This window comes from Mustelus asterias, chromosome 21, assembly GCF_964213995.1.
Source record: "Mustelus asterias chromosome 21, sMusAst1.hap1.1, whole genome shotgun sequence".
Classification (NCBI taxonomy): domain Eukaryota; kingdom Metazoa; phylum Chordata; class Chondrichthyes; order Carcharhiniformes; family Triakidae; genus Mustelus; species Mustelus asterias.
The window spans coordinates 81,346,490-81,371,439 of record NC_135821.1 but is presented as its reverse complement, the minus strand read 5'-3'; the positions used below and the strand labels follow the sequence as shown (position 1 = coordinate 81,371,439).

Sequence of the window (24,950 nt, the reverse complement as noted above, 5' to 3'; positions counted from 1 at the left end):
GTCTCACAACACTAGGTTAAAGTCCAACAGGTTTATTTGGTAGCCCAAGCCACTAGCTTTTGGAGCGCTGCCCCTTCATCAGGTGAGTGGGAGTTCTGTTCACAAACAGGGCATATACTGTCCATCAGCCAGTCATCTATCCAAGCTAATAAATTACCCCTAATCCCATGTGATCTAACTTGTGAATTAACCTTTTGTGCGGCACCTTATCAAACACCTTCCGGAAGTCCAGATGTACTACATCTACAGGATCCCCATTATCCACTTTGTTTGTTACTTCCTCAAAGGACTCCCGCAAATTTGCCTAACATGATTTGCCTTTCATAAAACCATGCTGACTCTGATGGATAGTGTTTTGACTTTCCAAATGTCCTGATATTGCTTCCTTGATAATGATTCTAACATTTTCCCAACAACAGATGTTAAATTAACTGGTCAGTAATTTCCCACATTTTGCCTCCCTCCCTTTTTGAACAAGGGCCTTACATTAGCATTTTTCCAATCCATTGGAACCTTTCCTGTGTCCAGGGGATTTTGGAATATTATAACCAATGGATCTACATCTCTGCTGCCACTTCCTTTTATACCCTAGGATGTAGGCCATCAGACCTTTACTGAGTACTTTTCCCTCTTGATGTTGATTGTTCTAAATTCTATCCTTTCTATTACCTCTGACTTGCCCGTTCCTATAGGAATGGTACTCGTGTCCTCCACCGCGAAAACTGAGGCAAAGTATTGATTTAGCATCTCTGCCATTTCAGTGTTCACAGTAAGAAGTTTAACAACACCAGGTTAAAGTCCAACAGGTTTATTTGGTAGCAAAAGCCACACAAGCTTTCGGAGCTCCAAGCCCCTTCAGGTGAGTGGGAATTCTGTTCACAAACAGGGCATATAAAGACACAGACTTAATTTACATGAATAATGGTTGGAATGCGAATACTTACAGCTAATCAAGTCTTGATTAAATTCAATTTGATTATCTAATCCAGACTTGATTAGCTGTAAGTATTCGCATTCCAACCATTATTCATGTAAATTAAGTCTGTGTCTTTATATGCCCTGTTTGTGAACAGAATTCCCACTCACCTGAAGAAGGGGCTTGGAGCTCCGAAAGCTTGTGTGGCTTTTGCTACCAAATAAACCTGTTGGACTTTAACCTGGTGTTGTTAAACTTCTTACTGTGTTTACCCCAGTCCAACGCCAGCATCTCCACATCATTTCAGTGTTCCCCACTATTAACTCTCAGGTTTCATCTTCCAAGGAACCAGCATTCACCCGAGCGACTCTCTTCCCTTTTATATACCTATAGAAGCTTTTGCTATCCTTCTTGATATTTTGCACTAGTTTTCTTTCGTAATTTACCTTAGCTCATTTTATTAATTTTTTGATACCTCTTTGTTTATGTTTGAAAGTTTCCCAATCTTCCAGTCTGCCACTGGCCTTTGCAATATGGTATACCTTAGTTTTTGTCTTTATATTGTCCTTGACCTCTGTTTAGCCATGGATGTTTTTTACCCCCCTTACCCCATCTTTCTTCCTCACTGGGATATATTTTAGTTGTGAGGAGTTGAGTATCTCCTTAAACAGCTGCCACTGGTCATCCACTGTCCGACCTTTCAGCCTTTCTGCCCACTCTACTCGGGCCAAATCTGTCCTCAAGCCGACGTAATTTCCTTTGTTTAATTCCAGAACGCTAGTGTGGGGCTCCACATTCTCACCCCCAAATTGAATTTTGAATTCTATCATACTATGGTCATTACTCCCTAGAGGATCCTTAACTATGAGGTCATCAATTAATCCCTCCTCATTACACAATACCAAATCCAGAGTAGTCTGCTTCCTGGTTCCGCAACATACTGTTCCAAGAAATAATCTCTAATACATTCAATGAACTCTGCCTCCAGGTTACCCATGCCAATTTGATTATTCCAATCTGTGTGCCTATTAAAATCACCCATGATTATTACCATACCTTTCTTGCAAGCCCCCAGTATTTCCTGGTATTTCCTGTGCCCCACTGCGGAACTACTGCTTGGGGACCTATAGACTCCTACCAAGTACTTATTTCCTTTGCTATTTCTTATTTCTACCCAGACTGATTCCACATCTTGATCTCCCGTGCTTATGTCAGCTACACCACCTTCTTTTCTTTTCAGTCTATGTTTCCGAAACGCTGAGTACCCTTGGATATTCAATTCTCAGAACTGGTCTCCTTGTAACCATGTCTCAGTAATTGCCACCAATTCATACCCTTTTGTTTCTATTTGCGCCATTTTCTAATTAATTTTGTTCTGAATGCTTTGTGCATTTAGATACAAAGCTTTTAGATTTGTTCTACTGGTAAATTTCCATACTCTTTTATAATTCCTTGGTGCATATAGACACTCATCCGTTCTGTCACTCACTTTTATTGTCTGGTAACCATCCACCATATCGCTAACCTGCACCCTTACCTCCTTTAATTTGGGTTTTTTAATTTCCCCTACAACTGACCCCCCCTTGCCCCCCCAAACAGTTTAAAGCCCTATCTACAGCCCTAGCAATTCGCTAGGACTCTGGTCCCAGCATGATTCAGATGAAGACCATCCCATCGGAACAGGTCCCCTCTTCCCCAGTACTGGTGCCAATTGAATTCAAACTCGTTTCTCCCACACCAATCATTAAGCCACGCATCCAGATGATTTGGATTTTGATGTGCCTCAGAGTAAATTGAATAATGAAGAAATCCTTAAAGAATGGAATAGAGTAGTGAGCTATCTGTCCCGGGGACAGAGAACTGAATTGAAAGACTTGTTATAGTGCTATGAGGACCTATGTAGAAATAGAATGGGGAGGACGAATGCCATAGTACATGAGGTTAATGTAGGGTGTGCTGTTCCAATAAAACAACACCCCTATCGGCTTAATCCTCTCAAAGCAGCGCAGGTTCAGAAGGAAGCAGAAGTGATGCTACAAGATATCTTAGAGCCGAGTCAAAGCAAGTGAAGTTCGCCGACTGTGTTGGTCCCAAAATCCGATGGTACTCAACGATTCTGCGTAAATTATCGGAAGGTCAACGCTGTGACTAAATCTGACTCGTATCCAATTCCAAGGCTGGAGGATTGAGTGGAAAAAGTAGGACAAGCTACTTACATCACAAAGTTGGACTTACTTTGCGGTTACTGGCAAGTACCTTTGTCGGAGAGAGCAAAAGAAGTTCCTGCCTTTGGAACCCCAAATGGGCTATATCAATTTAAAGTAATGTCCTTTGGGATTAAAAAACGCACCAGCCACTTTTCAAAGACTTATGAACAGAGTTGTTACAGGATTGGCTAATTGTGCTGTCTACGTAGATGACTTTGTGATCTTTAGTCATTCCTGGAAAGATCACATGGAGCATTTAGCAGAGCTCTTCGAGAGACTACGGAAGGCAAAGTTAGTCATAAACGTGGCAAAAACAGAATTGGCAAAGGCAGAAGTGACATTTTTAGGGCACAACATTGGATACGGGCGATGACACCGAGAAACGTGAAGACAAAGATCATCGAGGAACTTCCAAGACCACCCTCAAAGAAGGAAGTGCTACATTTTTTAGGATTGAGTGGATTCTACAGGAAATTTGTACCAAACTTTAGTAACGTAGTGGCACTGTTGACGGATTTGTTAAAAAAGAACATGAAATTTCAGTGGACAGAACAATGCGAGGAGGAATGTGAGAATTTAAAAGCAGTGTTAACCACTGCACCCGTTTTAGCCATTGCCACATTTTTTTGAAACCCTGCAAATTTGCTATTGATACAAACGATGTAGGTGTTGGAGTTGTATTGTTACAGGAGGATGATTGTGGAATTGAAAAGCCAATCGGTTATTTTTCAAAAAAACGCAATATCCATCAGAAAAAATATTCAACAATTGAAAAAGAGCTGTTGAGTTTAGTAGTGACCTTATAACATTTTAACGTTTACGTTGCAAACAATGCATCAGACACGATTGTGTATACCAATCACAATCCCTTGATATTTCTGGAAAGATTTAAGGACAAGAACACCAGATTATTTTGTTGGAGTCTCATGTTACAAGCATTTAATTTACAGATTGTACATGTCGCAGGTCGTGAAAATATTAAAGCAGATACTTTATTGTAAATTTAAAAGAAAAATGTTTATACAAGATAAGAATGGTAGTGTTCAATGTTATATATAAATAGAATTAGTATAAAATGTGAAATTTTAGATTGATGAACTATGGATCTAGCAATGAAGTTAAGATTTAAAAAGAAATGAAGCCATCTTTTCATGATGATGGTTTGTTTTTTCTTAAAGGAGAAGGTGGGTAGAGTAATTGTAGCTTGGTGTTTGTAAAATTGTAAAATGCTAGGGAGAAAGCATGGCATGGTCCCTTTAAAAGATGGTGCCTTTTCTGGGCGTAGGGAGTTAAACAAATGCAAGTACATATCGAGCCCCAAGCTGAAACATTTGTATCAAAAGGCCAAGCAGCAGTGTTACCAAGGCAACAGGCTTCCAGGCTTTTGAATTTTTTGAATTCAGCCAATCAATTTGAAGTAGGCACTTAGATACCAAGAACCTATTAAATTTAAATCGACTGGTTTTGACAACCTAGGGCCAATCCTATTGTGGGAAATATTGATATGTCATCACAGGTTTAAGAGAGGGAAAGCAGTGGGACAAAAGGAGAGAGCAACTGCCACAGCTCTTAACTCAAAGCCCTATCTAGATAGCAAAGGTACCAAAGAAGAAAGAAGAATCAACAGAGAAGCCCAGAATATTCTGGAAGACACCCAAACCTGGTTGCAATTTAGAGAGTAACTAAATTCTACTTTTTGTAATGAGTGGCAATTGTATTTATTGGAACAGCATACCATTAGAATCTTATTTTGTTTGGTTTGTTAATAGTTTAGTAAAGTTGTACATTGTTAGTTGGATAAATAAATTGTTATGTGTTGATTTTAAAGAGAGTGTTATGGATTTATTTTGTATTTAACCGTTAGGAGTTGCTGAAGAGCAGGTCATACCACTTCACACACTTTTTACAGATTATGAGATGAAGTATCCTCTTTGGGGGTTTAGGTGTTAGTTCTCAGATGGGGGAGCAACCTCCGCTTTATAACACAACCGTGGTGCAACAGATTTGGCTGCTGCTATTGTTCCCTGAAAGGCCATTCCCCTTAACAGTATCCAAAATGTATATCTGTTTTGAAGGGGGATGGCCACAGGAGATTCCTGCACTGCCTGCCTAGCTCGCTTGCTCTGCCTGGAGATCACCCATTCCTTTCCTATGGAGTCTGGGCCTGCGGTGTGACCACCTCTCTATACGCGCTATCCACAATACTCTCTGCCTCACGGATGTTCCACAGTGTCCCCAGCCGCCGCTCCAAGAGTCAACCTAGGCTGAGGTAGTTTTGTTTCACGGTGGGACTGAAAACGCAGTGGTATTGAGACAGTTTCTTTTAAACTGTAACCTGTCTATTCCAAAAGTCAGTGCTGTGGCATTTGAGGTTCCTTTCCATTGAAATTCTCTATCTCTGCGATGGATTCCAAACTGTAACACAGATACAGCCCTGAACTTGAGAAGAGAGATGCTGTAACTGCTCCATTTTGTAGACTACGTCTGGACTACCTTTAGCAGTTTGGGTGTTGTAATAAAAGTGATTTCAAAATACTTATTCTGGTCACATGATTTATCTCCCATATTAAGTTGGGTATTTTCCTAAAGCTAATTGTTTAGCTCATAGAGGTTTACATGGAAACAGGCCCTTTGGCCCAACTTGTCCATGCCGCCCTTTTTTTTAAACCCCTAAGTTAATCCCAATTGCCCGCATTTGGCCCATATCCCGCCATACCCATCTTACCCATGTAACTGTCTAAAGCTCATGATTGGGCAGACATTGGGTATTGTATTATGACCTAGGTGATTAGTTTATTTATTGTCCCATCAACTCTGGATAGACTGTTCTTCCTTCTGATGAGTTAGGAACAACATATGAATGCTTTTCTATATTACCATTCTCCCGGTAAACCTTCTGCCTCTACCATTAAGGTAGCTCTGCAGAATTTTTTCCTGTACTCTTTCATGGGATGTGGGCATCACTGGCAAGGCCAGCATTTGCTGCCCATCCCTAATTGCTTTTGAACTGAGTGGCCTGCCGCACCTTTACAGAGGGCAGTTCAACCACTTTGCTGTGGATTTGAAGTTGCATGTAGGTAAGACCGGGTGACCACAGTTTGAGTTTGGGCTTCTGGATTACTAATCCAGTGACATTACCACCACACCACCATCTCCAATTTATACAAATTTAAAGGTAAGTGGCAATTACAAGTTTCAATACATCTTTGAAGTCATTCTTGACATACGCAGGTGCGAAATGTTACAGGAGATTTCTTTGGCATTTTGAAATTGTAATCCACATTGGAGACTTCCAAAAACAGGTCAGTTTGTTATACCAGACATGTTGGGTGACAGCCATCTTAAGCTGGTTTCTTTGCTTGCTTTCTAAAATCCATTTAAAGAAGTTCAACAGAAACCTGTTTGACCAGCCAATGAAATTTAAGGTTCATGTTACTCATGCACATGTCATGTCATCATGATACATTAAACACTGACTACAGTTTTTAAAGATTTACTGTCTGTATTTTTTTTTACTTTTGACTCTCTTACAGTTGGAAGAACTTAGTACCTCAATGTATCCTTTTCAAATGATTCCTGTCAATAATTATCTAGCCAATTGCAAACTAACAGTAATGGCAATAGCTTGTCAACCAGCAGATTATTCATTCAAGTTCCAGAACTTCCGATTTTCTTCTGGATGAAGGCAGACTTCAATGGAAATGCAAATGAAACTGGGAGATGTGAAGGGGAGTGCCAACTCACTATCACAGTCACAGTCTATCCTTGAGTTTCAGGAGGCCATTTGATCTCGAAGGACATTCCAGGAAAACTCAGTCCTGTGCTCAACCAATGTCCACATACTTTGTGTAGTGATGGGAATCCTAAAGGAATGCATTTGTGCCTCCTGGATGCAGGAGTGTTAATACCAATTATGCCAACATTCAAACTAGAAGAATGAGCCATTTAGCCTTCGAGCTTGCTCTGGGCCTTTGTCCCATATCACAAATACCTAGAGTTAACAAAACTCTATCAGATTGAAAATTAACAACTGATCTAGCATCAATTGCTATTTATGGAAGAGTTCCAAGTTCTAAGACAATTTGACCAGAACTTTCCAACTGTTCAATGAAGGTCAGAATTGAAATTTTGTCCTTCATTGCTAGAGGTATGGAGTTTAAAAACAGGGAGGTTATGTTGCAGCCGTATAAGGTGCTGGTGAGGCCACACCTGGAGTATTGTGTACAGTTTTGGTCTCCTTACTTGAGAAAGGATGTACTGGCACTGGAGGGGGTGCAGAGGAGATTCACTCGGTTGATTCCGGAGTTGAGAGGGTTGGCTTATGAGGAGAGACTGAGTAGACCGGAGCTATACTCATTGGAACTTAGAAGAATCGGGGGGGGATCTTATAGAAACATATAAAATTATGAAGGGAATAGATAAGATAGAAGCAGGGAGGTTGTCTCCACTCGCAGATGAAACCAGAACTAAGGAGCCTGGCCTCAAAATAAGGGGAAGCAGATTTAGGACTGAGTTGAGGAGGAACTTCTTCACACAAAAGGTTGTGAATCTGTGGAATTCTCTGCCCAGTGAAGCAGTTGAGGCTACCTCATTGAATGTTTTTAAGGCAAAGATAGATAGATTTTTGAACAGTAAAGGAATTAAGGGTTATGGTGAACGGGTGGGTAAGTGGAGCTGAGTCCACAAAAAGATCAGCCATGATCTCATTGAATGGTGGACTTGGCTTGAGGGGCCAAATGGCCTCCTCCTGCTCCTAATTCTTCTGTTCACTCCGACAGGATTTTTTAGTCGCGCCGACAGTACATCTCCACCGCGGGGTTTCTCGGCAGCGTAGGGAGGAGTCAATGAGAAATGCTATTGATAGTGGTGGGACCAGAAGATCTTGCTGCCGGCCAACGGTGTACTGCCTCCTGCCACAAAGAATACGTGGGTGGGGAGGCCAGAGAATTCCACCCTTTCTGTGTAGAATTGTTTTCCTAATTTCATTCCAGAAAGATGTAGCTCTAATATTTAGACGCTGCCTCCAATCTTACACTTCCCAGCCAGTAGAAATAGTCTCTACTTACTCTATCTGTTCCCCTTAATATCTCAAAAACTTGGATCAAAAATGCTCACAATATACCAGGTGTGGCCTAACTAGAGCTTTATGTAAATGAAGCATGATTACTACCTTTCTGTATTCCGGTCCGCTCGATATAAAGGCCAACATTCAATTAATCTTTTTGATTGTTTTCCATACATGTGCATGACATTTTGTACCTGGACCCTCAAGTGCCTTTGGACCTTCACTGTTTCTAGTTTTTCATTATTTAGAAGGTACCCTGTTCTACTCTTTTTAGATCCAAAGTGGATGATCTCATATTTCTCTGCATTGAAATCAATTTGTCACTGTTTGTTCATTCAATTAATCTTGCACCATCTGTTTGTAATTTTGTGCTTCCTTCACTGTCACTGGGTCAAAATCCTGGAACTCCCTTCCTAACAGCACTGTGTGTGTACCTACACCGCATGCGCTGCAGTGGTTCAGTTCAGTAAGACGTTTAACAACACCAGGTTAAAGTCCAACAGGTTTATTTGGTAGCAAAAGCCACCAGCTTTCGGAGCCTTAAGCTCCTTCTTCAGGTGAGTGGGAATTCTGTTCACAAACAGGGCATATAAAGACACAAACTCAATTTACAGAATAATGGTTGGAATGCGAATACTTACAGCTAATCAAGTCTTAAAGGTACAAACAATGTGAGTGAAGAGAGCATTAAGACAGGTTAAAGAGATGTGTATTGTCTCCAGACAGGACAGCCAGTGAAATTCTGCAAGTCCAGGCAAGCTGTGGGGACTACAGACAGTGTGACATGAACCCAATATCCCAGTTGAGGCCGTCCTCATGTGTGCAGAACTTGGCTATCAGTTTCTGCTCAGCGACTCTTCGCTGTCGTGTGTCGTGAAGGCCGCCTTGGAGAACGCTTACCCGAATATCAGAGGCCGAATGCCCGTGACTGCTGAAGTGCTCCCCAACAGGAAGAGAACAGTCTTGCCTGGTGATTGTCGAGCGGTGTTCATTCATCCATTGTCGCAGCGTCTGCATGGTCTCCCCAATGTACCATGCCTCGGGACATCCTTTCCTGCAGCGTATCAGGTAGACAACGTTGGCCGAGTTGCAAGAGTATGTACCGTGTACCTGGTGGATGGTGTTCTCACGTGAGATGATGGCATCTGTGTCGATGATCCGGCACGTCTTGCAGAGGTTGCTGTGGCAGGGTTGTGTGGTGTCATGGTCACTGTTCTCCTGAAGGCTGAGTAGTTTGCTGAGGACAATGGTCTGTTTGAGGTTGCGTGGTTGTTTGAAGGCAAGAAGTGGGGGTGTGGGGATGGCCTTGGCGAGATGTTCGTCTTCATCAATGACATGTTGAAGGCTCCGGAGGAGATGCCGTAGCTTCTCCGCTCCGGGGAAGTACTGGACAACGAAGGATACTCTGTCCACTGTGTCCCGTGTTTGTCTTCTGAGGAGGTCGGTGCGGTTTTTCGCTGTGGCATGTCGGAACTGTCGATCGACGAGTCGAGCGCCATATCCTGTTCGTATGAGGGCATCTTTCAGTGTCTGGAGGTGTCTGTTGCGATCCTCCTCATCCGAGCAGATCCTGTATATACGGAGGGCTTGTCCGTAGGGGATGGCTTCTTTAACGTGTTTAGGGTGGAAGCTGGAGAAGTGGAGCATCGTGAGGTTATCCGTGGGCTTGCGGTACAGTGAGGTGCTGAGGTGACCGTCCTTAATGGAGATGCGTGTGTCCAAGAATGCAACCGATTCCGGAGAGTAGTCTATGGTGAGCCTGATGGTGGGATGGAACTTGTTGATGTCATCATATAGTTGTTTCAGTGATTGTTCACCATGACTCCAAAGGAAGAAAATGTCATCGATGTATCTAGTGTATAGCATCGGTTGAAGGTCCTGTGCGGTGAAGTCTTGTTCTCATGGTGAACAATCACTGAAACAACTATATGATGACATCAACAAGTTCCATCCCACCATCAGACTCACCATGGACTACTCTCCGGAATCGGTTGCATTCTTGGACACACGCATCTCCATTAAGGACGGTCACCTCAGCACCTCACTGTACCGCAAGCCCACGGATAACCTCACGATGCTCCACTTCTCCAGCTTCCACCCTAAACATGTTAAAGAAGCCATCCCCTTCGGACAAGCCCTCCGTATACATAGGATCTGCTCGGTAGAGGAGGATCGCAACAGACACCTCCAGACACTGAAAGATGCCCTGATAAGAACAAGATATGGCGCTCGACTCAATTGACAGTTCCGACGCGCCACAGTGAAAAACCGCACCGACGACCTCAGAAGACAAACACAGGACACGGTGGACAGAGTACCCTTCGTCGTCCAGTACTTCCCCTGAGCGGAGAAGCTACGGCATCTCCTCCGGAGCCTTCAACATGTCATTGATGAAGACGAACATCTCGCCAAGGCCATCCCCACACCCCCACTTCTTGCCTTCAAACAACCGCACAACCTCAAACAGACCATTGTCCGCAGCAAACTACCCAGCCTTCAGGAGAACAGTGACCACGGCACCACACAACCCTGCCACAGCAACCTCTGCAAGACATGCCGGATCATCGACACAGATGCCATCATCTCACGTGAGAACACCATCCACCAGGTACACGGTACATACTCTTGCAACTCAGCCAACGTTGTCTACCTGATACGCTGCAGGAAAGGATGTCCCGAGGCATGGTACATTGGGGAAACCATGCAGACGCTGCAACAATGGATGAATGAACACCGCTCGACAATCACCAGGCAAGACTGTTCTCTTCCTATTGGGGAGCACTTCACTGGTCACGGGCATTCGGCCTCTGATATTCGGGTAAGCGTTCTCCAAGGTGGCCTTCACGACATGACGGCGAAGAGTCGCTGAGCAGAAACTGACAGCCAAGTTCCGCACACATGAGGACGGCCTCAACCGGGATATTGTGTTCATGTCACACTATCTGTAATCCCACAGCTTGCCTGGACTTGCAGAATTTCACTGGCTGTCCTGTCTGGAGACAATACACATGTCTTTAACCTGTCTTAATGCTCTCTCCACTCACATTGTTTGTACCTTTAAGACTTGATTAGCTGTAAGTATTCGCATTCCAATCATTATTCTGTAAATTGTGTTTGTGTCTTTATATGCCCTGTTTGTGAACAGAATTCCCACTCACCTGAAGAAGGAGCTTAAGGCTCCGAAAGCTTGTGTGGCTTTTGCTACCAAATAAACCTGTTGGACTTTAACCTGGTGTTGTTAAACTTCTTACTGTGTTTACCCCAGTCCAACGCCGGCATCTCCACATCGTGGTTCAGTTCACCAGCAACTTCTCAAGGGCAATAAGATGGGAAATAAATGCTGGCCTAGCCATCCCTTAAATTCCTTATAATGTTGCGGTCTCAACACAGATCGTGGTGGGGAGCCGATGGTGCAGTGACATTGTTTCTGGACCAGTAATCCATAGCTCCAGGGTAAAATCCTCTAGAGACCCGGGTTTGAATCCCACCACGGCAGATGGTAGAATTTAAATTCAATAAAGTCTAATGATGACCATGAAAACAATTGTAAAAAGTAATTTGGTTCACTAATGTCCCTTAGGGCAGGAAACCTGCCGTCCTTACCTGGTCTGGCCTAAATGAGACTCCAGACCCACAGCAATGTGGATGGTTCTTAAAGCCTAGTAAGCCACTCAGTTGTCTTCAATTTGAACAAAGGAATGAAACCGGATGGTCCACCCAACATCGACCTAGACACCGGAATCACCAACTAAACCCGGCCCTGTCGACCCTGCAAAGTTCTCCTTACTAACGTTTGGGGGCTTCTGCCAAAATTGGGAGAGCTGTCTCATAGACTAGTCAAACAACAGCCTGCCATAGTCACACTCGTGGAATCATACCTTACAGATAATGTCCCAGACACCACAATCCCGATTCCTGAGTCTGTCCTGTTCCATTGGCAGGGCAGTGTTAAACAGTTGGAAGGGAGTTGCCCTGGGAATCTATAACATCCTGCACCCCATGAAGTCTCTTGGCACCAGATGAAACATGGACAAGGAAACCACATATTGCACCCGCCCTGAGCTGATGAATCAGTACTCCTCCATGTTGAACACCATTTGGAGGAAGCACTGAGGGTGATAAAGCTCCAGAATGTACTCTGGGTGGGGGATTTCATTGTCCATCACCAAGAGTGGCTCTGTAGCACCAACACAGACCAGGCTGGCTAGGAACCTGGGAAAGTTAGTGGCGATATATCGGGGACAGTTCGCATTAGAGTAGAGGAGGTGAAGGACATATTCAAATGTAAGAAGGTGGATACATCTCCTGGCCCTGACCAGGTATACCCAAGAACACTGCGTGAGGCTAGCGAAATTGCAGGAGCCCTGGCTGAGATATTTGCATATCAGAAGGTACCAGAAGACTAGAGGGTAGCAAATGTTGTGCCCTTATTTAAAAAGGGCTGCAAAGAAAAACCTGGAAATTGTAGATCGGTAAGCTGAAAATCTGTGATGGGTAAGTTACTAGAGAGGATTCTGAGGGTTAAGATATTCAGGCATTTGGAAAGACACGGTTTGATTAAGAATATAAGAACCAGGAGCAGGAGTATGCCATTTGGCCCCTCCAGTCTCACCATTCAATAAGTTCATGGCTGATTTTTTTCATGGACTCAGCTCCACTTACCCGCCCGCTCACCATAACTCTTAATTCCTTTACTGTTCAAAAATTTATCTATCCTTGCCTTAAAAACATTCAATGAAGTAGCCTCAACAGCTTCATTGGGCAGGGAATTCCATAGATTCGCAACCCCTTGGGTGAAGGAGTTCCTCCTCAATTCAGTCCTAAATCCGCTCCCCCTTATTTTGAGGCCATGCCCCCTAGTTCTAGTTTCACCTGCCAGTGGAAACAACCTCCCTGCTTCTATCTTATCTATTCCCTAAAATAATGTTACATGTTCCTATAAGATCTCCCTTCATTCTTCTGAATTCCAATGAGCATAGTCCCAGTCTACTCAGTCTCTCCTTATAAGCCAACCCTCTCAACTCCGGAATCAATCTAGTGAATCTCCTCTGCACCCCCTCCCGTGCCAGTGTATTATTTCTCAAGGAGACCAAAACTGTGCACAGTACTCCAGCTATAGTCAGCATGTTTCTGTGCATGGGAATCATGCCTTATAAATTTGTTAGAGTTCTTTGATGAAATGACCAGGAAGGTTGATGAGGGCAGGGTGGTAGACGTAGTCTATATGGACTTCAGTAAGGCCTTTGATAAAATTTCACATGGTAGGCTGCACTGGAAGGTTAGATCACACAGAATCCAGGGGGAGCTAACAAATAGGATATACAATTGGCTTGATCGTAGGAAGCAGAGGGTAATGGTGGAAGGATGCTTGTCGGACTGGAGGCCTGTGACTAGTGGTGTGCCCTGGGTCAGTGCCGGGCCCATTGGTGTTATTTATATCAACGATTTCGATGAGAATGTACAAGGCATGATCAGTAAGTTTGCAGATGACCTAAAGAAAGAGTTAAGAAGAGCCAGGAGGGGACAAGAGAAGTCTTTGGCAGGTAGGATCAAGGAAAACCCTAAAGCTTTCTATAGGTATGTCAGGAGTAAAAGAATGACTAGGGTAAGATTAGGGCCAGTCAAGGACAGTAGTGGGAAGTTGTGCGTGGAGTCTGAAGAGATAGGAGAGGCACAAAATGAATATTTTTCGTCGGTATTCACACTGGAGAGGGACAGTGTTGTCGAGGGGAGTACTGAGATGCAGGCTGTTGGACTGGATGGGATTGATGTTCATGAAGAGGAGGTGTTAGCAATTCTGGAAAGGGTAAAAATAGATAAGTCCCCTGGGCCGGATGGGATTTATCCTAGGATTCTCTGGGAGGCTAGAGAGCAGATTGCAGAGCCTTTGGCTTTGATCTTTGTGTCGTCATTGTCTACAGGAACAGTGCCAGAAGACTGGAGGATAGCAAATGTTGTCCCTTTGTTCAAGAAGGGGAGTAGGGACAACCCTGGTAATTATAGACCGGTGAGCCTCACTACCGGGCGGCACGGTAGCACAGTGGTTAGCACTGCTGCTTCACAGCTCCAGGGACCTGGGTTCGATTCCCGGCTTGGGTCACTGTCTGTGTGGAGTTTGCACATTCTCCTCGTGTCTGCGTGGGTTTCCTCCGGGTGCTCCGGTTTCCTCCCACAGTCCAAAGATGTGCGGGTTAGGTTGATTGGCCATGCTAAAAATTGCCCTTAGTGTCCTGAGATGCGTAGGTTCGCGGGATTAGTGGGTAAATATGTAGGGATATGGGTGTAGGGCCTGGGTGGGATTGTGGTCGGTGCAGACTCGATGGGCCGAATGGCCTCTTTCTGTACTGTAGGGTTTCTATGTTTCTGTTGTGGGCAAAGTATTGGAAAGGATTATAAGACATAGGATTTATAATCACCTAGAAAGGAATAATTTGATTAGGGATAGTCAGCACGGTTTTGTGAAGGGTAGGTCATGCCTCACAAACCTTATTGAGTTCTTTGAGAAGGTGACCAAAGAGGTGGATGAGGGTAAAGCGGTTGATGTGGTGTATATGGATTTCAGCAAAGCGTTTGATAAGGTTCCCCATGGTAAGCTTTTGCAGAAAATACGGACACATGGGATTGAGGGTGATTTAGTGGTTTGGATCAAGAATTGGCTAGCTGTAAGAAAACAGAGGGTGGTGGTTGATGGGAAATATCCTGGAGTTCAGTTACTAGTGGTGTACCGCAAGGATCTGTTTTCGGGCCACTGCTGTTTGTCATTTTTATTAATGACTTCATAGAATCATAGAAACCCTACAGTGCAGAAGGAGGCCATTCGGCCCATCGAGTCTGCACCGACCACAACCCCACCCAGGCCCTGCCCGCTAATCCCCCCTTTTTTTTTAACCCGCTAATTTACCCGCTAATCCCTCTAACCTACGCATCCCAGGACTCTAAGGGGCAATTTTTAACCTGGCCAATCAACCTAACCCGCACATCTTTGGACTGTGGGAGGAAACCGGAGCACCCGGAGGAAACCCACGCAGACACGAGGAGAATGTGCAAACTCCACACAGACAGTTTCCCGAGCCGGGAATCGAACCCGGGACCCTGGAGCTGTGAAGCAGCAGTGCTAACCACTGTGCTACCGTGCCGCCCTCAATGGATGAGGGCGTGGAAGGATGGATTAGTAAATTTGCGGATGACACTAAAGTCGGTGGAGTTGCAGACAGTGCGGAGGGAAGTGGCAGGTTACAGAGATAAGCTGCAGAGCTGGGCTGAGAGGTGGCAAATGGAGTTTAATGCGGAAAAGTGTGAGGTGATTCTCTTTGGAAGGAGTAACAGGAATACAGAGTACTGGGCTAATGGTAAGATACTTGGTAGTGTGGATGAACAGAGGGATCTGGGTGTCCATGTGCATAGATCCCTGAAAATTGGCACCCAGGTTGATAAGGTTGTTAAGAAGGCGTACGGTGTGTCAGCTTTTATTGGTAGAGGGATTGAGTTTCAGAGCCAGGAGGTCATGCTGCAGCTGTACAAAACTCTGGTGTGGCCGCATTTGGAGTATTGTATCCAGTTCTGGTCGCCGTATTATAGGAAATATGTGGAAATGTTGGAAAGGGTGCAGAGGAGACTTACCAGGATGTTGCCTGGTATGGTGGGAAAATCGTATGAGGAAAGGCTGAGGGGCTTGAGGTTGTTTTTCGTTAGAGAGAAGAAGGTTAAGAGGTGACTTAATAGAGGCATACAAGATGATCAGAGGATTAGATAGGGTGGATAGTGAGAGCCTTTTTCCTCGGATGGTGTTGACTAGCACCCGGGGACATAGCTTTAAATTGAGGGGTGAGAGATATAGGACAGATGCTCGAGGTAGGTTCTTCACTCAGAGAGTAGTAAGGGCGTGGAATGCCCTGCCTGCAGCAGTAGTGGACTCGTCAACATTAAGAGCATTCAAATGGTTATTGGATAAACATATGGATGATATTGGAATAGTGTAGATTAGAGGGGCTTTAGATTGGTTCCACTGGTCGGCGCAACATCGAGGGCCGAAGGACCTGTACTGCGCTGTAATGTTCTATGTTCTATGTAGGTGGTATGTTAGACAATGAGGAAGGTTGTCAAAAATTCCAGCAGGATCTTGATTAGCTGCGGAAGTGGGCCAAGAAATGGCAAATGGCGTTCAATACAGATAAATCTGAGGTGTTGTATTTTGGAAAGTCAAATCAAGGTAGGACTTTCACGATGAATGGTAGGACTTAGGGAGTATCCTGGAACAGAGGGATCTTGGAGTTTAGGTGCACGGTTCTCTAAAGGTGGATTCATAGGTAGATAGGGCAGTGAAGAAGGCTTTTGGCATGCTGGCCTTCATCAGTCAGGGTATTGAGTATAGAAGTTGGGAAGTTATGTTGAATTGGTGAGGCCACATCTGGAGTATTGGGTTCAGTTTTAGTTGCCTTGCTATAGGAAAGATGTTACTAAACTAGAGAGAGTGCAGCATAGATTTACAAAGATGTTGCTAGGACTTAAGGGACTGAGTTATAGGGAGAGATTGGACAGGCTAGGACTTTTTTTTGGAGCGTAGAAGACTGAAGGGTGATCTTATAGAGGTACATAAGATCATGAGTAGCATAGAGAGGTGAATTCCCAGGGCTGGGGAATCGGGAACTAGAGGTGATAGGTTTAAATTAAGAGGGGAAAGAATTAATGGGAACCTGAGGAGCAACTTTTTTTACACAGGGTAGCACATATTTGGAATGAACTCTGGAGGAAGTGGTTGAGGCAGGGACATTGACAACATTTAAAATGCATTTGGACAGATACATGGATAAGAAAGGTTTAGAGGGATATGGGCCAAATGCAGGCAAATGGGGTTATCTTAGATGGGCTTTTTGGTCGGCATGGACCATAGAACCATAGAAAATTACAGCTCAGAAACAGGCCTTTTGGCCCTTCTTGTCTGTGCCGAACCATTTTATGCCTAGTCCCACTGACCTGCACTTATAGAACCATAGAAAATTACAGTTTGGGCCGAAGGGCCTGACTCCATGCCGTAGATTCTATCATTCTATGACTGTTATAGAGCCATAGAGGTTTACAGCATGGAAACAGATCCTTCAGCCCAACTTGTTCATGCTGCCCAGTTTTTTTACCACTAAGCTAGTCCAAATTGCCCGATTTGGCCCATATCCCTCTATAGCCATCTTATCCATCCTATCCATGTAAACGTCCAAATGCTTTTTAAAAGACAAAATTGTACCCGCCTCTACTACTACCTCTGGCAGCTTGTTCAGACACTCACCACCCTCTGAGTGAAAGAATTGCCCCTCTGGACACGTTTATATCTCTCCCCTCTCACCTTAAACCTATGTCCTCTAGTTTTCGACTCCCCTACCTTGGGAAAAGATGTTGACTATCTACTTTATCTATGCCCTCATTATTTTATAGACCTCTCTAAGATCATCCCTAAGCCTCCTTGGCTCCAGGAAAAAAGTCCCAGCCTATCCAGCCTCTCTTTATAATTTAAACCATCAAGTCCCGGTAGCATCCTAGTAAATCTTTTCTGCACTCTTTCTAGTTTAATAATATCCTTTCTATAATAGGGTGACCAGAACTGTACACAGTATTCCAAATGTGGCCTTACTAATGTCTTGTACAACTTCAACAAGACCTCCCAACTCCTGTATTCAATGTTCTGACCGATGAAACCAAGCATGCTGAATGCCAGATTCACCACCCTGTCCACCTGTGACTCCACTTACAAGGAGCTATGAACCTGTACTCCTAGATCTCTTTGTTCTATAACTCTCCCCAGTGCTCTACCATTAACTGAGTAAGTCCTGCCCTGATTCGATCTATGAAAATGCATCACCTCACATTTATCTAAATTAAACTCCATCTGCCCTTCATCAGCCCACTGGCACAATTGATCAAGATCCTGTTGCAATCCTAGATAACCTTCTTCACTGTCCACTATGCCACCAATCTTGGTGTCATCTGCAAACTTATTAACCATGCCCCATAACTTCTCATCTAAATCATTAATATAAATGACAAATAACAGTGGACCCAGCACTGATCCCTGAGGCACACCGCTGGTCACAGGCCTCCAGTTTGAAAAACAACCCTCTAAAACCACCCTCTGTCTTCTGTTGTCAAGCCAATTTTGTAACCAATTGGCTACCTCACCCTGGATCCCGTGAGATTTAACCTTATGCAACCTACCATATGGTACCTTGTCAAAGGCCTATTTAGACAACGTCGACTGCACTGCCCTCATCTACCTTCTTGGTTACCCCTTCAAAAGACTCAATCAAATTTGTGAGACATGATTTTCCACTCACAAAGCCATGCTGACTGTCCCTAATCAGTCCTTGCCTCTCTAAATGCCTGCAGACCCTGTCTCTCAGAATATCTCCTAACAACTTATCCACTACAGATGTGAGGCTCACCGGCCTGTAGTTCCCTGGCTTTTCCCTGCAGCCCTTCTTAAACAAAGGCACAACATTTGTCACCCTCCAATCTTCAGGCACCTCACCTGTGGCTGTCAATGATTCAAATATCTCTGGTAGGGGACCTGCAATTTCCTCCCTAGCCTCCCACAAGGTTCAGTGATGCATTTAATCAGGTCCTAAGGATTTATCTACATTGATGTGCTTTAAGACTTCAGGCACCTCCTTCTCTGTAATATGTACACTCCTCAAGACAACACTATTTATTTCTCCAAGTTCCCTAACATCCATGCATTTCTCAACAGTAAATACCGATGAGAAATATTAATTTAGGATCTCAACCATCTTTTGTAGATCCACACATAGATGACCTTCTTGACCCTTAAGAGGTCCTACTCTCTCCCTAGTTACTCTTTTGCTCTTTATGTATTTGTAGAAGCTCTTTGGATTCTCCTCTGCCTTATCTGCCAAAGCAATCTCATGCCTCCTTTTGCCCTCCTGATTTCTCTCTTGACTCTACTCCGACAACCTCTATACTGTTCAAGGGATCTACTTGATCCCAGCTGCCTATGCATGTGCCTATACAAGCACATTCCTTTTAGAGTGAAGGGCAAGGCTGGTAGAAGTAGGGAACCCGGGATGATTCGGGATATTGAGGCCCTGGTCAAAACGAAACTCCTTTTTGACCAGGGCCTCAATATCCCGAATTATCCAGAGTTCCCTACTTCTACCAGCCTTGCCCTTCACTCTAAAAGGAATGTGCTTACCCTGAACCTTGGTTAACACACTTTTGAAAGCCTCCCATTTATCAGATGTCCCTTTGCCTGCCAACAAACTCCCCCAATCAACTTTTGAAAGTTCCTGTCGAATACCATCAGAATTGGCCTTGCCGCAATTTAGAATTTTAACTTTTGGGCCAGGCTTACCATTCTCCATAGCTATCTTAAAACTAATGGAATTATGGTTACTGGCCCCAAAGTGATCCCTCACTAACACTTCTGTCACCTGCCCTTCCTTATTTCCCAAGAGGAGGTTAAGTTTTGCCCCCTGTCTATTTAGGCCATCCACATACTGAATGAGAAATTCCTCCTGAATGCACTTAACAAATTTCTCTCCATCTAAGCCCCTAATGCTATGGCTGTCCCAGTCAATCTTGGGAAAGTTAAAGTCCCCTACTATAACCACCCCATTTTTCTTGCACCTATCTGTAATAGAGTCTCTTTACATATTTGCTCCTCAATTTCTCACTGACTATTTGGGGGGCTGTAGTACAACCCTATCAAAGTGATCTCTTCCTTCTTATTTTTAGTTCTACCCACGTAGACTCAATGGGTAAACCCTTGGATATATCCCCTCTCAGTACTGCCGTGATGTTTTCCCTAATCAGAAATGCAACTCCCCCTCTTACTTCCTGTTCTATCTTTCTTATAGCATCTGTACCCTGAAGCAATGAGCTGCCAGTCCTGCCCCTCCCTTAGCCATGTTTCAGTAATAGCTTTAATATCCCAGTCCCTGTACCCATCCATGCCCTGAGTTCATCTGCCTTGCCCGTCAGGCCTCTTGCATTGAAATAAATGCAGTTTAATCTGGACTTCCCTTGCTCTCCGGCCTGCTTTCTCAAACTATCTGTCCTGTCATGTTTTGTACACTCTCCCTGTGTTTTATTTCTCTTTGCCTTACTGGACCCATTCACTGTCTCTGTACTCTGTAATGTGGCCCTTTTTGATTTTTGACTTTGGTTTCTCTGCCTTCCACTTTTCCCCTTACTGCCTTTTGTTTCTGTCGCCACTTTACTTCCCTCTGACTTCCTGCATAAGTTCCCATCCCCCTGCCACATTAGTTTAAACCTTCCCCAACAACACTAACAAACACTCCCCTAAGACATTGGTTCCAGTCCTGCCCAGGTGCAGACTGTCCAATTTGTACTGGTCCCACCTCCTCCAGAATTAGTTCCAATGTCCCAGGGATTTGAATCCCTTCTTCTTGCACCATCCCTCAAACCACATATTCATCTTAGCTATCCTGACATTCTTACTCTGATTAACACTGGTAGCAATCTTGAGATTACTACCTTTGAGGTCCTACTTTTTAGTTTAACTTCTAACTCCCTAAATTCAGTTTGTAGGACCTCATCCCGTTTGTTACCTATATCGTTGGTGCCTATATGCACCATGACAGCTGGCTGTTCACCCTTCCCCTCCAGAATGTCCTGCAGCTGCTCCAAGACAACCTTGACCCTTGCACCAGGAGTCAACATACCATCCTGGAGTCTTGTTTGCATCCGCAGAAACACCTGTCTATTCCCCTTACAATTGAGTCCCCTATCACTATAGCTCTGCCACTCTTTTTCCTGCCCTCCTGTGCAGCAGAGCCAACCACGGTGCCATGAACCTGGCTGCTGCCACCTTCCCCTGGTGAGCCATGTCCCCCAACAGTATCCAAACTGGTATATCTGTTTTGGAGGGAGATGACCGCAGGGGACCCCTGCACTGCCTTCCTACTCTTCCTCTGTCTGGTGGTCACCCATTCCCTATCTCCCTCAGGAATTTTTATCTGCAGTGTGACCAACTCACTGAACGTGCTATCCCCGACTTCCTCAGCATTGTGGATGCTCCAAAGTGAATCCATCTGCAGTTCCAGAGCTGCAGTTGGACACAGTTTTGCACATGAGGGTGCCAGGGACACGGAAGGGTTCCTGAATTCCCACATCGCACAAGAGGAGCATGACACAGGTCTGGGATCTCCTGCCGTGACTTAACTCTTAAGTTAACTTACAGTTACAACTACAAGCCAAGAGAAAAAAGAGAAAACCACTTACCAACACCAAAATTACCTGCTGGTTGTGAGGTCACGGTTCTGTTTCTTTCTAGCTCTCACTTGCCCTCGAGTCTCCTTCGCAGGTCCGCCTCTCCGCTCCTCCCGAAGATGAGCACCATTTTCCCCTTGGCACTGAATTCCCACTCAGCTCCAAATTCCCAATACCCTCACTCTGGCTGAAATCTCACTCTGGCTGACTGGTCCTGCGCAAGCTCACTGTTCAGCATCATTAGCAACTCCTCAGATACTCAGACAGTTCATGTCCAAATGCAGCAAACCTGGACAATATCCAGACTTGTGCTGACAAGTGGCAAAAGTAGCAGTCACACCACACAAGTGCCAGATGATGCCCATCTCTGACAAGAAAGGATCTAACCATCACCCCTTGACATTCAATGGCGTTACCATCACTGAGACCCCACTGTCAACATCTTGGGGGCTACCATTGAGCAAAAAATTAACTGGACTAGCCATATAATTAGATCAGGTCAGAGGCTAGGTATCCTGTGGATCCATCTAACCACCCCCACCTCCCTCCAACCAAAGTCTGTCCACCATCTACAAGGAACAAGTCAAGAGTGTAATGGAATACTCTCCACTTGCCTGGATCAGTGCAGCTCCCACAACACTCAAGAAGCTTGATACCATCCAGGACAAACCAGTTCACTTGATTGCTACCCCTCCCACAACTATGAACAGTGGCAGCCGTGTACACCGTTTACAAGCTGCACCTTCCAAACCCATAACCACTGCCATGTAGAAGGACAAGGGCAGCAGATACCTGGGAACACCACCATTTCATCCCTTCAAACCACACCATCCTGACTTGAAAATACATCGGCCGTTCCTTCACTGTTGCTGGGTCAAAATCCCGGAATTCCCTCCCTAACAGCAATATAGGTTTACCTACACCTCAGGGGCTGCAGTGGTTCAAGAAGGCAGCTCTCCACCACCTTCTGAAGGATCACTAGGGATGGCCAATAAACGCTGGCCTCGCAAGGGATGCCCACATCCACTAAATTAATTTAAAAAACACTAGTCACATCCTGCCAGCGTACCTGCCAATTAGCTCACTCTCTGTCTCCTACTGCTCATCAAATTTGCTAACCAGGTCAATAATTTACCTTCAATTCCATAAACTTAATGAAATTAGCTCTCAGCACAGATCACAAACCAAACCACAGATCTCCTGGTTTGTTCAGCTTAATGTTATAGTGGGCACTATATTCATCTACTGAGCTATTTTAGGAACTCGTGTAAGAATTTTGAAAAATTATTGATTAGATGTATGAAATTTTCCATATGTTAAGAGCAATGATCCTTAGCAGAAACTCAGACAAAAACTACATTTAGCAGAAAATCAAGAACTACCGAAAAACCAAGAACCAAAACCATTTACTGTATAGAAATTGTGGTTAATGAGACACACGGGAATCTTGGATAAAGGGGAAATGGACTGCAGTCCTCAGTGTAAGCACTGCTGTGAGTGGATGATAGAATACGTAAAATTCCTGACTTTTACACTGACGGTGGTAACTAAACATAAAACTAAATTACAAGTATCTTTTTTTGTTGATTTTATCTACTCCATCGCTGGGAAAAGACTATCTCTTTGTTACAGCACAGCTGCATTCTGGGTTACTTGCCTTAGTGGCTATCACTCATGTCAGCCTTGATGATTGTTCTCAACTGTAAATGGGGGCATCACAACTGAATCCAAACCTCACCTTGTTCCCATTTGACTACATGCAGGAACATTGGACAGTGATTAGCAGCCATGGCTTTGGATGATTTTCCCAATTTTTAGTCCAGGGTGCTGAGGCCAATCAATGCCATTCCAGCTGAAACTGACTGTATCTGCATAAACTGGGCCTGGAATTCTATGTCTGTGCGGCTGAATCATTTGCTGGATAAATGTGCAGAACTGTCAGGAACCAGAGTTTAACTCGGTGGCTTGGGCACAGATGGGTTATTGGTAGACAGGATAAAGACAATATTGTGAAAATAACTTTTAAAAATGCAATTCTTATCTTTCCTGGTACAGAACACTTGACTTTTTTAAGATATTATTTGTACCGTTTGTACAAAAGCACATTTTTCTTCCAGTGCAGTAAGTGTAGCCATCATTGTCATCTGCCGTTACGACTAACTGGGCATGATCAGTGGAAGATTTAATTAGAATCTAATCATTAGATCTATCATTTAGAATAGATGTTTTTTTCTTAAACAGCATACATACAGTAGGAAAAAGCCTAAAATGCTCTTCATTTAAGAATTCCAGGATTCCTTTATTTTGCAATTATTCCAGTGGAATGTTGATCCAGTATTGTTCATTAGGCTGTTTAAAAATGATTATTTTTAGATCACAGGCAAATAAAGATTAACTGATGTATTCAGGACAAACCTATATACTGTTTCTATTATCCCACACCTCCATTGTTGCATCCAACTCTCTTAATGTTCTAATGCAGTGGTTTTCAAGTAATTGGATCTAGTTCATTAGTGGAAAACAAGGTTTATTGAGTGGGATGTAACAAAAGAAAGTAAATCTGATCTGGAATTATAGATTCCATGCCTGAATTTTCACTCCCCAGATAGGTAGCAGAGTTGGGAAATTTCCTGGCTTGCTTATCTGACTCGAGAAGATTTGCCCCTGAATTATGGGACCTTTGTTCAGGGAAGATGCAAGGTGCAAATCTGAGGTGGTTACAGGGCGGTCAAATGCTGAGATGTACTGTTGAGAAGGCCCGTCTCAGTTCTCTGGGAACATTGTCCCAGTTGTTTCCTTAAACATTAGACCCTCTAGCCCTTCCCCCACACTTATTCCCCATGTTCCCAAATGCCAACCCATGTCTCACACCCACTCCCATGGTCTTTTTTTAGCCCTGTGTCAACCCATGCCACTGACACACTATAACCCCCATGCCAACTTAGTTTCAACCTATGACGCTGCCATCACATCCTCCATGTCAACTCACCCAGTATCCACCAGGACCAAACCTCAGGAGCCATGCTGAGATAAAACAAAATACATTTCTGAATATCTATTAGAGTTCATGATAGCCCATTCAAAAATTTTAATCCCGTCAAGTGCTTAATTACTTAATAAAACAAACAAGAGTTATATTCATAACCACACATTAAAAGCCAACCAATCCTTTAGGAACATAGGAGCAGGGGAAGATCATGACTAGTCTGTTTGTGGTCTCCGTTCCATTTTCCTTCTGGACCCCATGACCTTGATTCTCTTATCTATCAAGTATCTGTGTAACTCAACCTTGAATAAATTTAAAGACCCAGGGCCCGATTTTACCAAAGCTTCGCGCCCGAATCGCAGTAAAGTTGGGCGTCGGGCCTTTAACGCGATCTGCACCCGAATCCAAGCAGATCGCGGCTTTACAAACACCCGGTTCGGGTGCGGTCCGGCCCGCGCCCGAATCGGTGGCCCGACGATTTAAATGCATTTGCATGCATTTAAATCGACTTAATGAACCGTGCGGCCCAACTCTAACCGC

General features: G+C 44.2%; 1 protein-coding gene across 5 annotated transcripts in view; it reads left to right on the top strand.

Moving 5' to 3' along the window:
* The window catches only part of ccdc28b (coiled-coil domain containing 28B), a 49,568-nt gene extending 25,704 nt beyond the window's left edge, over positions 1 to 23,864 (top strand). For 3 of the 5 annotated variants that reach the window (XM_078237226.1, XM_078237227.1, XM_078237225.1), the window contains 2 exons: positions 6,657 to 6,679; positions 22,772 to 23,841. In XM_078237226.1, the coding sequence (XP_078093352.1) occupies positions 6,657 to 6,679; positions 22,772 to 22,841 (93 nt within the window). In that variant the 3' untranslated portion in view covers positions 22,842 to 23,841. Of the gene's footprint in view, positions 1 to 5,198; positions 5,653 to 6,656; positions 6,680 to 22,771 lie in introns of those variants that run through there. The other 2 variants (XM_078237224.1, XM_078237223.1) reach the window with 2 other exon arrangements.
* Positions 23,865 to 24,950: the final 1,086 nt, after the last annotated feature.